Source organism: Sciurus carolinensis, chromosome 11, assembly GCF_902686445.1.
Source record: "Sciurus carolinensis chromosome 11, mSciCar1.2, whole genome shotgun sequence".
Taxonomy (NCBI): domain Eukaryota; kingdom Metazoa; phylum Chordata; class Mammalia; order Rodentia; family Sciuridae; genus Sciurus; species Sciurus carolinensis.
Window position 1 is genome coordinate 76,517,424 of NC_062223.1, and position 12,745 is coordinate 76,530,168.

At 39.4% G+C, this 12,745-nt stretch overlaps 1 protein-coding gene and 1 pseudogene across 1 annotated transcript in view; one reads left to right on the plus strand and one right to left on the minus strand.

The window, feature by feature from the left end:
- Positions 1–4,113, plus strand: part of Mrpl48 (mitochondrial ribosomal protein L48) — a 59,360-nt gene extending 55,247 nt beyond the window's left edge. Inside the window, exons 7-8 of the mRNA XM_047516975.1 lie at positions 1,591–1,680; positions 3,512–4,113. Coding sequence (XP_047372931.1) covers positions 1,591–1,680; positions 3,512–3,586 — 165 coding nt within the window. The 3' untranslated portion in view covers positions 3,587–4,113. The remainder of the gene's footprint in view (positions 1–1,590; positions 1,681–3,511) is intronic.
- A 2,189-nt stretch (positions 4,114–6,302) lies between these two features.
- Positions 6,303–6,596, minus strand: LOC124958912 (COX assembly mitochondrial protein homolog; annotated as a pseudogene).
- Positions 6,597–12,745: the final 6,149 nt, after the last annotated feature.

Consider the following 12,745-nt stretch of genomic DNA (forward strand, 5'->3'; position numbering starts at 1 on the left):
AATTGTAGAGAGACAGATTTTCTTTTTCTAAAATCTTCCCCACCTTTGAGCATAATGCTTGACCTTTCATTGTCCTCTGATATCCATTCATTCAATAAATTTCTTGGCTTCTACCTCCTAAAACTTTCAGATCCATCCATTCACTTTACCCTCATACCAGTGTGATCATGTCATTTTTCTACTTAAAACCTCTTGGTGGCTTCCTTTTAACTCTAGCAATTATCCTGCTTTTTTTTTTTTTTTTTTTTTTTTTCCCTGCAGAGATAGATGGGTGACAACCACACTGCCACGAGGGTACCCAGAATTATTAAAAATTCACAGCATACTAGCTCTAACATCAGTCCCCTTTTTATAGCAACTTTATTGAGATAAAATTGACATCATATAATTTACCCATTTAAAGTATACAATTAAATAGCTTTTAGTGTATTCAAAGAATTATACATCCATCACTAAATCAATTTTAGAACATTTTCATCACCCCAAAAAGAAACCCTGTATCCATTAGCAGTCACTCCTCTTTCCTGGTCCCCCACATCCCCTGCAACCACAAATCTACTTTGTCTTTATAGATTTACCTCTTCTGGGTATTTCATTTAAATGGAATTGTACAATATATAGCCTTTTGTGTCTGACTTCTTTCATTTGGCATAGTGTCTCAAAGGTTCGTCCATATTGTAACATTATTAATACTTCATTCATTTTTATTGCCAAATAATTTTCCATTTTATGGGCATTTCCCTTTTTTTGATCTACTGAAGAAACATACCAGTATCAGCAAAGTGATAAGAAGAATGTTAAGGTGGGAACACTTTAATTCTAAATATACTAATGTAAAAACTAACTAAAGAATATAGAAATCATTTGTTCTCTAAATCTTACCAGCAATAAATTATTTACAGTACATCTTATACTATATCTTACTTGCCACTGAGACTCATAGAATAAAGTATAAACTCTTTCGCATTCAGGTGCCTTCATGATTCTTCTGCTTTTCCTCTTAATGTCTCATTCTCTCTAGCCACCCAGGAACTCATTTTCTTCCCTGACACTGTATGCCTCCACATTTGCTCAATACTGTTTCCCTTGTCTTGACAACTCTCCATCTACTATTGAATTCTCCCGGTTTAGTCCTGTTTTTCTTCAAGACTCCACCCAGACGTCACCTTCCCTGGAAGCTTCCTTTACCCTCCCACGTGTTGGTAGGTATTTCTCTTGTGGGTTCTCACAGAACCCTGCAATCCTTTCTACTACACATTTGATTTGCCTCTAGATTCTCCGCACAAGGGCTGATACCAGTCAGCAGTCTGTGTGGGTAAACCTGGGTTTGCATCAGAAAGTCATTCTGGTCTTGATAACTTCTTGGTCCAATTATGACATCCATTGCCTACAGGAACAGATATTGTCATTGGCCATCTCAGCAAGCAAACACCTTGGCGAATGGGAAGAAAAATCTTACAGGGGCCAGGCTGAGAAACTAGCTCTAGGTGTTAATCTTACCCTACTGGAGCTGGCATTTGAGCCTGCCACGTCTGCCCGATCGCCTGGCTTTTAGCGCCCTCCCTTAGAGTGTCTTCTTTCATTTTGCAGATCAGCGGTTTGAGCGCCACATTTGCAGAGATTTTCTTGGAAATACTCCAAAGCAATCTTCCTGAAGGAGTCAAATTGTCAGTAAGGGAGGTAGGTGATAGTTTGGGAAGAGGCCTCCTGGTGGCTTACTTTTGCCTGAAATAAGGATAAGAACATCAGTGGCAGAGTGCTTGCCTAGCATGTAAAAGGCCTGATTTGATCCCTAGCAATGGGGAGAATAAAAGGGGTGGGGAGGACTGCCTGGTTTTAGAAGCAACAGAGACATGTGGATAATGTAGCCCAGATAATAATCAGGAAAGGAATGCAATCTGGTGGAACTGTGGTCATCACTGGTTCTTCTGTGGCATCAGGGATGATCTTTGTGGACCATGGGAGCTGATCTCCATCACATCATCCTGATGTTATTGGTGAACTCATGACACTTCAAAATTAATTCCTCTCAGGCAGTTGTATAGTGGAAAGAACATAGTTTAAGATTATATACAGCAGGGCACAGTGGTACATGCCTGTAGTTCCAGCTACTTGGGAGGCGAAGGCAAGAGGATCACAAGTTCAAACCCAGCCTCAGCAACTTAGCAAGACCCTGCCTCAAAAATAAAAATAAGAAGAAGGTCTGGGGTTGTAGCTCAGTAGTAGAGCATTTGCCTAGCAGGCTAGAGGCCCTAGGTACAATTCCCAGTACCACTACCACCACCACCACCAAAAAAAAGAAAAAAAATTATGCATAGTTTAATAAATCATAACACAAATATGAAAATGTACTTTAGAGAGAAGTGTCCAGAACTTTCAAGGCATGACTATTTTTGTTTGTTTGTTTGTTTTAGTTGTAGGTGGACACAATACCTTTATTTTATTTTTATGTGGTGCTGAGGATCAAACCCAGGGCCTCGTGCATGCTAGGTGAATGCTCTACCACTGAGCCAAACCCCAGCCCTTGACTGTATCTTGACTGAATATATTTAGTAAAGAATGTCAGTCAGAAGGAGGTTTGGTTGGGCAAGGAAATCTTGCAAAACATCAGGAACTTTAACCTGAATACTGGGTATTCAAGTTCAGTGACTATAATGATTCTTCTAATGACACAGACACATCAGGCCATGTGAGACTGGTGCCATTGCTGCATCCAGCTCTCCTTGTCCTGAGTCTATACTTGTTAAGCATCTGGTTATTATTTAGGTTTCACATAGATTTATGTATAGAGAGAAAATGTGCTGGTCATGCTAACTTAAAATATTCCAATCCCTGTGATGTTATTGTTACTTTTATTTATTTATTTATTTGTTTGTTTGTTTATTTATTTATTTTTGCAATACTAGGGATTGAATTCATTGGCACTGTACCTCTGAGCTCCATCTCTAGCCCTTTTAATTAATTTATTTTTTAAATTTTGAGATATGGTCTTGCTAAAGTTGCTGAGACTGTCTTTGAACTCGTGATCCTCCTGCCTTGGCCTCCCAAGTAACTGGCATTATAGGTGTGCCCCTGCCCCCTGGCCCAATTGATATTTCCTATTACTAAAGGATAATTTTTATATTTTAAAAATTACTTCTAGGCTGGGGATATAGCTTAGTGGTAGAGTGCTTACCTAGAATGCATGAGGCCCTGGGTTCAATTCCCAGCAACACACACACACATATATGCTTCTATTGTTATACTTGTAGCGTCTATAACATTAGTTCCTTTTATGTATGTCTTCTTGCACCAAATTCTAAGTACATTGAAGGCAAAGAATAAGCTTGAGTCAACTCTAAACCTATGGTACTGAATATAAGTCCGGGACGTAGTAGATATTCAGTACGAGTTGGCTAAATCTGAATCATTCTGTGCAGAGTTAGCCAATGACTCACTTTGGGTGTTGTGCATGTAAAGATAACTAAAAGTTCTATAGTAATTACCACTTATTTTCTTTTCTACTCCACAGCACACTGAAGAAGACTTCAAGGGAAGGTTCAAAGCTCGGCCAGAACTAGAAGAGCTATTGGCCAAGTTGAACTAGTTATTGCAGATCCTTTCATGCCCCAGCACTGATGATATTAAGTGTCAAGGAGAAGAGCTTTCAGATGGTCAGGGTTAAGTAGGAGACCCTGGCCCTTAGATTTCATAAGTACCCATTCCCACATCCTCTGTAGCATGGCTGCACTTGCCAGTTCTTACCACATACCTTTGTGATAACACAGGGTATCCTCTAATAAAAATCTGCTACTGCTGATGCTTGTGTGTGGGGGGGAGCAGAGAGAGACAGAAAGACAGTAAGTAAGAGAGAGGAGTGGTAGGAGGAAAAAGGCCATCCTGCCATCCTGTGGAGCATTTTTAACTAAGGGATTCTCTTTTCTCTTTGATGCTTTTCTTTCCCCTTCAGTTTAAAGCAATCTTTCATGGAGTCCTATAGTGAAGTGTGGATGATAGCATGAGTATAGTCTCTGTATTAGTTTGTTTTCTATTGCTATAATGAAATACCTGAGGCAGGGCTTTTAAAAAAAAAAAAAACTTTTATTGTAGATGAACACTATATCTTTATTTTATTTATTTTTATATGGTACTGAGGATTGAACCCAGTGCCTCCCACATACTAGGCAAGCACTCTACCACTGAGCCATAAACACAGCCTGGCTTTTTTTAATAAAGAGGTTTATATAGCTCACGTGTTCTGAGGTTCAAACATGGCACCAGCATCAGCTCACCTCTGGTGAGGGCCCCATTTGCTGGGTTACAATATAGCAAAAGGCATCACATGAGAGCACATGAGAAAGGGAGAAACCACACGGCAAGACAGGAAACCAGAGACCTGAGAAGGGCTAATCTTATACTTTTTAAAACAACTCTCTCCCTCCCTCTCTCCCTTCCTTCCTTCCTTCCTTTCTTCCTTTCCTTCCTTCCTTCCTTGCGTTCTATTTAACTATACATGACAGCAGAATGCATTTTGATTCATTGTACACAAATGGAGTACAGCTTTTCATTTCTCTGGTTGTACACGATGTAGAGTCCCACCATTCGTGTAGTCATACATGTACATAGGATAATGATGTTTGTCTCATTCCACCATCTTTCCCATCCCTATGCCCTCTCCCCTTCCCTCCCCTCTACACAATCCAAAGTTCCTCCATTCTTCACTTACCCCCTTCCCTGCCCCATTATGTGTCAGCATCCACTTATCAGAGAAAACATTTGGCCTTTGGTTTTTTGGGATTGGCTTATCTCACTTAGCATGATATTCTCCGACTCCATTCATTGACCTGCAAATGCCATAATTTTATTCTTCTTTATGATTAATATTCCATTGTGTAGATATACCATAGTTTCTTTATCCATTCATCTATTGAAGGGCATCTAGATTGGTTCCACAATCTAGCTATTGTGAATTGAGCTGCTATAAACATTGATGTGACTGCATCACTGTAGTATGCTGATTCTAAGTCCTTTGGGTATAAGCCAAGGAGTGGGATAGCTGGGTCAAATGGTGGTTCCATTCCAGGTTTTCTAAGGAATCTCCACACTGCTTTCCAGAGTGGCTGCACTAATTTGCAATCCCACCAGCAATGTATGGTGTACTTTTCCCCCCCACATCCTCACCAATACGTATTGTTGCTTGTATTCTTTAGGGGGGGCTATTGCATTTATATTATTAAGTCCTTTTTCTTCTAAGCCATCTGTTTTATGGGATTGGGACCAAAGTTAAATCTTGTTTTGGCAATTAAATTTCTGTTTTGTGATTTTAATGAGGGATGTGAAAATATAAAATGTACTTATCTGTAAACTGGTTGTAGTGGCTGTGGTGCAGACCTAAAAACTCATGGGGGACTTTTTAATATTAAATCAACCTGGGCCCAAATTAATGCATTGGGACAGAAATTTATTACACTACCTCCTGAATTCACTACTGTTTTACAAGGTGTTTATTCATCCTCATAAGGATGAGTTTTTAAAATGAAAAGGTATTTTCAATAGTCAAGTTAACATAATTAACTTGATCAAGAAACAATTTCAGAAAAAAATTTCCATCAAAGAATATAAAATTAATTTACATATCTGTGCTTTCAAATAAACTTTACTACTTAAATACCAATTAGAAAGCATTTACCATATCTGAAGCACTGTCCCATACACTGTGAGTACTTGCTATACTCAGCAAATTCTCACAACAGTTTGAGATTCACCTTCACAGTTGCAAATGGTTAACAGGTTGTTGAACTTCAGGATTCTGGTTCCTAGCCTTTCTGCTATACTACCTAGTTATTATCAACACCTTTGAAAGTTGTTTCTGCTTTCATTTAATAGTTTTTTTTTTTTTTTTTTTGCAGTACTGGGGATTTGAACCCAGGGCCTTGTGCTTGCAAGGCAAGCACTCAACCAACTGAGCTATATCCCCAGCTCTCATTTAATAATTTTGATCCCTATTATTAGCCATTTGCCTATACAATGGAAGAAGGCATTGTCCATATGGAACTCTGGAAATCATTAGCACTGTTTATAGAACCATAACTGTGAAAAAGCTTGTGAAAAATCCAGAATGATTAGGAAAACCATATCTCATTCCAATATTTACTCCTATCCCGTATTTAGTAAATCAACTTTGAAATAAAGATCCTTATTTCATATGAAATTAATATTTTCATAATTAGAATAAAGCAAACGCATTCTTGAGTCCATTATTTTAGATGACTTATGATATAAAAGACTGCCATTAATGAGATTCCTGTCATTTTAATATCTGTCTACATGCTTCTAGGAAGCTTCTGTAGCCTTTTCTTAGTAGGAATTCCAGTTTTTTCTGAATCCTTCCCTTTCCTTCAGGTATTCCATTTTGCATGCTTCATAAAAAGCTGGATCATTGTAGTAAGCAGTCAGACATTCTTTCAGTGAGAATTTTCTTTCTGGCATTTTACTACCATAAGGATGCCAGAGTTCTTGCAACATATGGTAAAATCTTGAACTTGTTCAGAACACCTCTTTCTGGCCTTTTCTCTCATTATTTTTGGAATCAAAACATCTTTTTCGACATGTCTGAGATGCTGTGGGGTTGAGCGCCATCTCGGTAGGGAAGGGAGGCTCTGGGCAGGGCCAGGAAGGGGAGGAGCCTGGGCTCGGATGCATGTGCACCGCCCCAGTTTCCGCCCTGTATTCTTGATTGTAGCTATTCTAATTAGAATGAGATGAAATATTAGGGTAGTTTTGATTTGCATTTCTGTAATTACTAGAGATGTTGAACATTTTTTCATATATTTGTTGATTGTGTATATCTTTTGTGAAGTGTCTGCTCAGTTCCTTAGCCCTTTTATTGATTAGAACATCCCACTTTCAAAGGCTCCCAAGAGAACTACATTAATCCCTTCCCAGGGCAAAATCCTCAGTGACCTAAACATCTTCTACTAGGCATTACCTCTTTCACTTCTGGAAATCACCACACTGGAGAACAAGCTTCCAGCGCATGAACCCTTGGGAGACACATTCAAACCATATCCAAATCCTAGCACTATCTTTGGCACTCTCTAAGGGTACAAGTCATGGGAAGGGAGATTTTGGCATTGTGTATGGAAAATTCTCCATGTGGAATTAAGGTCTACCATATACAAAATAAATTCTTTGAGGGTTAGTGAGTGAGGACATAAGTATTCAGGTAAAGTTTACATAACTGATAAGTATGCCTGGAATGAGATTAAGCAAACATTGAAAGTTGATATTAAAAAAAAATTTTTTTTTGTTTGCTAGTGGACAGCATGTTTTATTTTTTATTTTTATGTTGTGCTAAGGATCGAACCCAGTACCTCACAAGTACTAGGCAAGTGCTCTGCCACTGAGGTACAGCCCCAACCCTGAAAGTTGATCTTGATCAAGTGTCAGCAATCAACTGTCCATGAACCAAATCCTACTCACTGCTTGTTTTTTTTTTTTTTTTTTTTTAATAATTTATCAATGGGGCTGGGGAGATAGCTCAGTTGGTAGAGTGCTTGCCTTGCAAGCATGAGGCCCTGGGTTCAATCCCCAGTACTGCAAAAAAAAAAAAAAAAAAAAAAAAATTATCAAAGTAAAATTCACATACCACAAAAGTAGCCATTTTAAAATGAATAATTCAGTGGCATTTAGTACATTGACCATGTTGTGAAAAAATTCCACCTCTTACCTCGTTCCAAATTCCCATTCTGTTTTTGTAAATAAAGGTTTATTGGAACAGAGCCATGCTTATTGACTTAATATTATCTATGGCTTCTACAATGATAGAGTTGAGTAGTTGGAACAGAGTTCATAAAGCTAAAACACTTACTTTCTGGTCTTCTGTAGAAATGGTTTGTCAGATTTTGTCTAAATGATTGATTCTCAAACTTTTGCATACATCGGGATCTCTGGGAGTGGGTTTTAAAGCACAAATTGCTTGATTTCATAGGTACGGAGTGAGGATCCAGAATTTGCATCCTACATGAGTTCTCAGGTGATGATGTTGCTACTGGTCCAGGATTACCTGTGAGAACTAGTAGTCTAGGTGATCTCTAATATTCTTTCTCTTCTGAGCCTTAGTGCATTCATACTTTCATGCAGAATAGCTATCATTTATTGAGTTAGACCTTGTGCTAAGTACACATTCACTCTAATCCTCTCACTAGTCTTCCAGGGTGTGTGTGTATGTGCCTGAGTATATGTGAGTGTTTTAGTCAGGCTTTTGGCTGCTGTGACCAAAAAGACCTGACAAGAACAATTAGAGAAGGAAAAGTTTTTTTGGGCTTATGGTTTCAGAGGGCTCAGTCCACAGAAGACTGACTCCATTCCTTGGGTCTCAAGGTGAAGCAGGACATCATGGCGTGAGGGTATGGCAGAGGAAAGCAGCTAGAGACATGGCTCTAGTATACAGAGAGAGAGAAAATATATACCCCAAAGGCATGCCCCCAATGATCCACCTCCTCCAGCCACACCTTACCTGCCTACAGTTACCATTCAGTTAATACCTATAAGGGATTAACACACTGATTGGGTTAAGGCTCTTATAACCCAATCTTTTCACTTCTAGACCTTCTTGCATTGTCTCACACATGAGCTTTTGAAGGATACCTCATATCTAAACCATAACAGAATACATGTATCCATGTCTCTGGCTCACTCATTCTCCTATTTTGCTGCATACATTATACAAATTATCTTTGAGGTTATTGGTATTATCCCAGTTTTATAGATGAGAAGTGACTTGGTAGGGTCAAACAGGTAATAAGAAGCAGAACCTCTTTATCATCTACTTCTTGCCTTCTCTGGGGTATCCCTAACCAGATGTCTGTGGGAGTTCAGAGTCTTCTCAACATTGCATGTACATTTCTGACACTCATAGCTTCAGTCCTGAAGTTATTTTGGGTTTTTTGCTTGATCTCCACAGGCAACAAGAGGAAACTCAGATTTCTTCCCAAGGTGAACACTAAGGGAAGGCTGTCAAGATAGCAGATAGCAGATGCCCTTAAATTAAAATGCTTCTCTGGCCCAGCACAGTGGTGCATGCCCAGCAGCTTGGGAGACTGAGGCAGAAGGATCACGAGTTCAAAGCCAACCTCAGCAAAAATGAAGCACTAAGCAACCCTGTCTCTAAAATACAAAATAGGGCTGGGGATGTGACTCAGTGGTCAAGTACCTGTGAGTTCAATCCCTGGAACCAAAAAAAAAAAAAAAAAAAAAGACACAGCAGGCCAGGACTTCCAATTGAACCCCAATGGGAGTGTGGACAGAATTTTCCAGTAAAGACTGATATTTTGATTTTATAATTCCCTATTTCTGGGCTAAGGATGTGACTCAGTGGTAGAGTGTCCGCCTGACATGCATGAAGCCCTGGGTTCAATCCCTAGCACCTCAAATACATAAGTAAAGATATACAACAGTGCTTCCTGCTTTGTGTAGGTACCTGTAAGTAAATAAGCAAAAAAAAAAAAAAAAAAAAAATTATTAAAAAAAAAGAATTCCCTATTGTTAAATCTCCTTTATGGACTATAAAAGAGCAACAGCTAATGGGATGAATGTGAAGCTGGGGGATATATAGTGATATGAAAAGTTAATATATGCATATGTATACACACATATTGTCCCCATAGCATATGGGCAATGCCACATGGGTTCCATTTAGGAACCTGAGAAACACATCAGATTCCAGTTGCCCAGTTTTCCTTGTTATTAATATGTGGAAACAGGACTTACTTTTGTTAAATGGATAAGATACTGGAGCAAGTACAGGTTAGAGGCACAGAGAAAGCAGTGCCTTGCCCCAAGTCACAGGGCATCTGATGGGAGAATAGCAGCAGAATTCAGATCTAATGTCCCAGTTCATTCCTTTCCATCATATCACTGTGGGATGAATTAGGTTTATCTAAAATAGGAGAGAGCTGTATTCTATCACTTGAAGCTCTTGTGTCACTAACCTAGTTGATGATTTATCTTCTCACTGGAGTCAAAGAGCTTTTGTTGCTCTTAATGAGTCTACTCTAAGAAATGGAAATTGCTCTTAATGTTCCATCCTGGTAAAGGACAGGAGATAGTCTGATTGCTATAACCTCAGGGTTATAAAACAATTACAAGCTTCATTTGACTCTCTAGAGTGAGGCCCAGGGGGATATGGACTTTCTTAGGATCACATGGCTGTGAAATCAAATGGAACACAAGTCTCCTGGTTCCAAGCTGAAAATATCTTTCCCTCCCTTCTTTAGGCAACCTATTATAAGAGGCAGACAAACCTGGATTGTGCCTGGGTCTCTACATTTATTAGTTTTAAGGTCCTTTGTGAGTTTGTTTTCTCTGGTGAATTAATATCATTGAACCTCAGTTTTCTGATCTATAAAATGGGTAATCCTTTTTTAGAGTATGAGATACAGATCTATAACAGGCTGGCCAAGTGCTTGGTAAACGTGATTTTCTTCCCTTCTAAGCAACTTCAGTAGGGCTGGGGATATAGCTCAGTTGGTAGAGTGCTTGCCTCGCAAGCACAAGGCCCAGGGTACATAATCCCCAGCACTGCAAAAACAAACAAACAAACAAACAAACAACAAAAAAAAACAAAGACTAAACAACTTCAGTAAATATTTTTAAAAGATTTCTTTGAGATCTAATTCATACAGAGTGAAACACAGACCTTAAGTGTATATTTGATCAGTTTTGAAACTGATTTTTTTTTTGTTGTGGTGGGGCGGTTGGGAGAGGCACCAGGGATTGAACTCAAGGGCACTTGACCACTGAGCCACATCCCCAGCCCTATTCTGTATTTTATTTAGAGACAGGGTCTCACTGAATTACTTAGTGCCTTGCTTTTGCTGAAGCTGGCTTTGAACTCTCAATCCTTCTGTCTCAGCCTCTCAAGCTGCTGGGATTACAGATGTGCACCACTATGCCTGGTGAAACTGATATGTTTTGAAACATGCATTTACCCATGAACCCCACCATTCTATCAATTACTCCAGAAAGTTCCCTCATATTCTTTTAGTCATTCTCCTTTAAAAGCAACCACTAATCTCATTTCTATTGCCTTATCTAGTACTACAATTAACCTCACACAATATGGCTCTCCTGTGTCTTACTTCATTTATCCATTTTGTTGCATGTATCAGTATTTCATTCCTTCAGCATACTTTTAGTTTTGAATGCCCCAGTTAAAAAATTCCTAGTAGGGGCCTGGGGATGTGGCTTAGTGTAGAGTGTCTGCCTGCCTTGTATGAAGTCCTGGGTTTGAAACCTAGCATTGCAAATAAATAAAGATCAACAACAGTGCTTCCTGCTTTGTGTAGGTACCTGTGAGTAAATAAGAAAAAACAAAACAAAAAAAAACACAAAAATCCTAATAGGACAATGAAAACACAAGGAGAGGTCAGTGGATTGGAAATCAGAATAGCTGGGTTCTAGGATTGGCTCTATCAATACATAACCTTTGGGATAATCCATTTTAGTCTTCATTTTACGCATGAGTTAACTGGCCCAGGGAGGGAAATAGACTTGTCTAAAATCAACCATTTAGCCATTGGCAGAGTCAGGGATTGTTCCACGTTACTCAATTCCTAGTTCATTGCATATAATAGATATTTAGAAGTGGATTTTTATGTAGATCAATAACTTTCAAGGACAGGATGCCTGGGTCAAATGGGCAGTTTTCTTAGTTAAGGTCAGCAGATTCCTCAGCTACATGTTTTAGTCCTTTCCCTTTTGGTAAGGATGTCTGTTCTTCTGCCTTGGAAACTTGAGAAATGGCCAGCTGTGAATTCTTTTTTTTTTTTTTTTTTTTTTTGGGGTGCTGGGGATCGAACCCAGGGCCTTGTGCTTGCAAGGCAAGCACTCTACCAACTGAGCTATCTCCCCAGCCCCCGCCAGCTGTGAATTCTAAAAGGGTATGTTTTAGTCAATGAGAAATTAATCTGGATATTTGGACACTAGCAATGCTAAGACCTCTGTCTCCTGTGTCTAGGACAGAGTGTAATTAAGGAAGGAAAGCCGTCTGAGCAGGCATTAGGCATGTCTAGAACTAGACCAGCTGGAAAGACACCACAGGCAGAAAGTGGCGAATGTGTCTTGGGTTTATTTAATCAGTACTTTGATTTCTTTTTGATGTTTTCTTCTCCAATTGTCTGACTGTCCTGCAGAATCTGAAATGATTCTTTTAGCTGTTTCATTCCCCCTGGAATAATTTATTCTCAGACATTTCGACTCACTTTAAGGAATCAGCTCACCATTCAGGCAGAACGCCCAGGCTCTGAAGAATGAATATTCTTTAAAAGACAGCTGCTAAAAAGGGAAGAATCCTTTCCACTTACTCTGCCTCCTGTAAGTCTTGCAGAGAAAGGAGCCCTGGCTTTCTCTACAGAGGGCAAGTGTTAAGGTTTCAATCTGGACTCACTCCCATTCTTTTGGATTTCTGAAGTCTAACAACTTCACCTGAGGGAGGGACAAAAGTATCTTCTTACTCATCTAGTAAAACACATTGCAGTGTACCTACATACTGAGTACGAGGCCAAGTCCCTGGTCAAGAACCTTGCAGGGAAGAGCTTAGCCTCAGTATGCCCTAGGTCTAGTCAATACACACCCAGCCAAGAGGTCTCTCCACTCATTGCTGGCATTGCACCTCTTCACAGGAGTGACCCAAAAGTGTCAGAGGTAAGTGTAGAGTATATAGGGAGAAGCACAGAGCAGAGAACAGTCTAGACTTTAGAGCAAG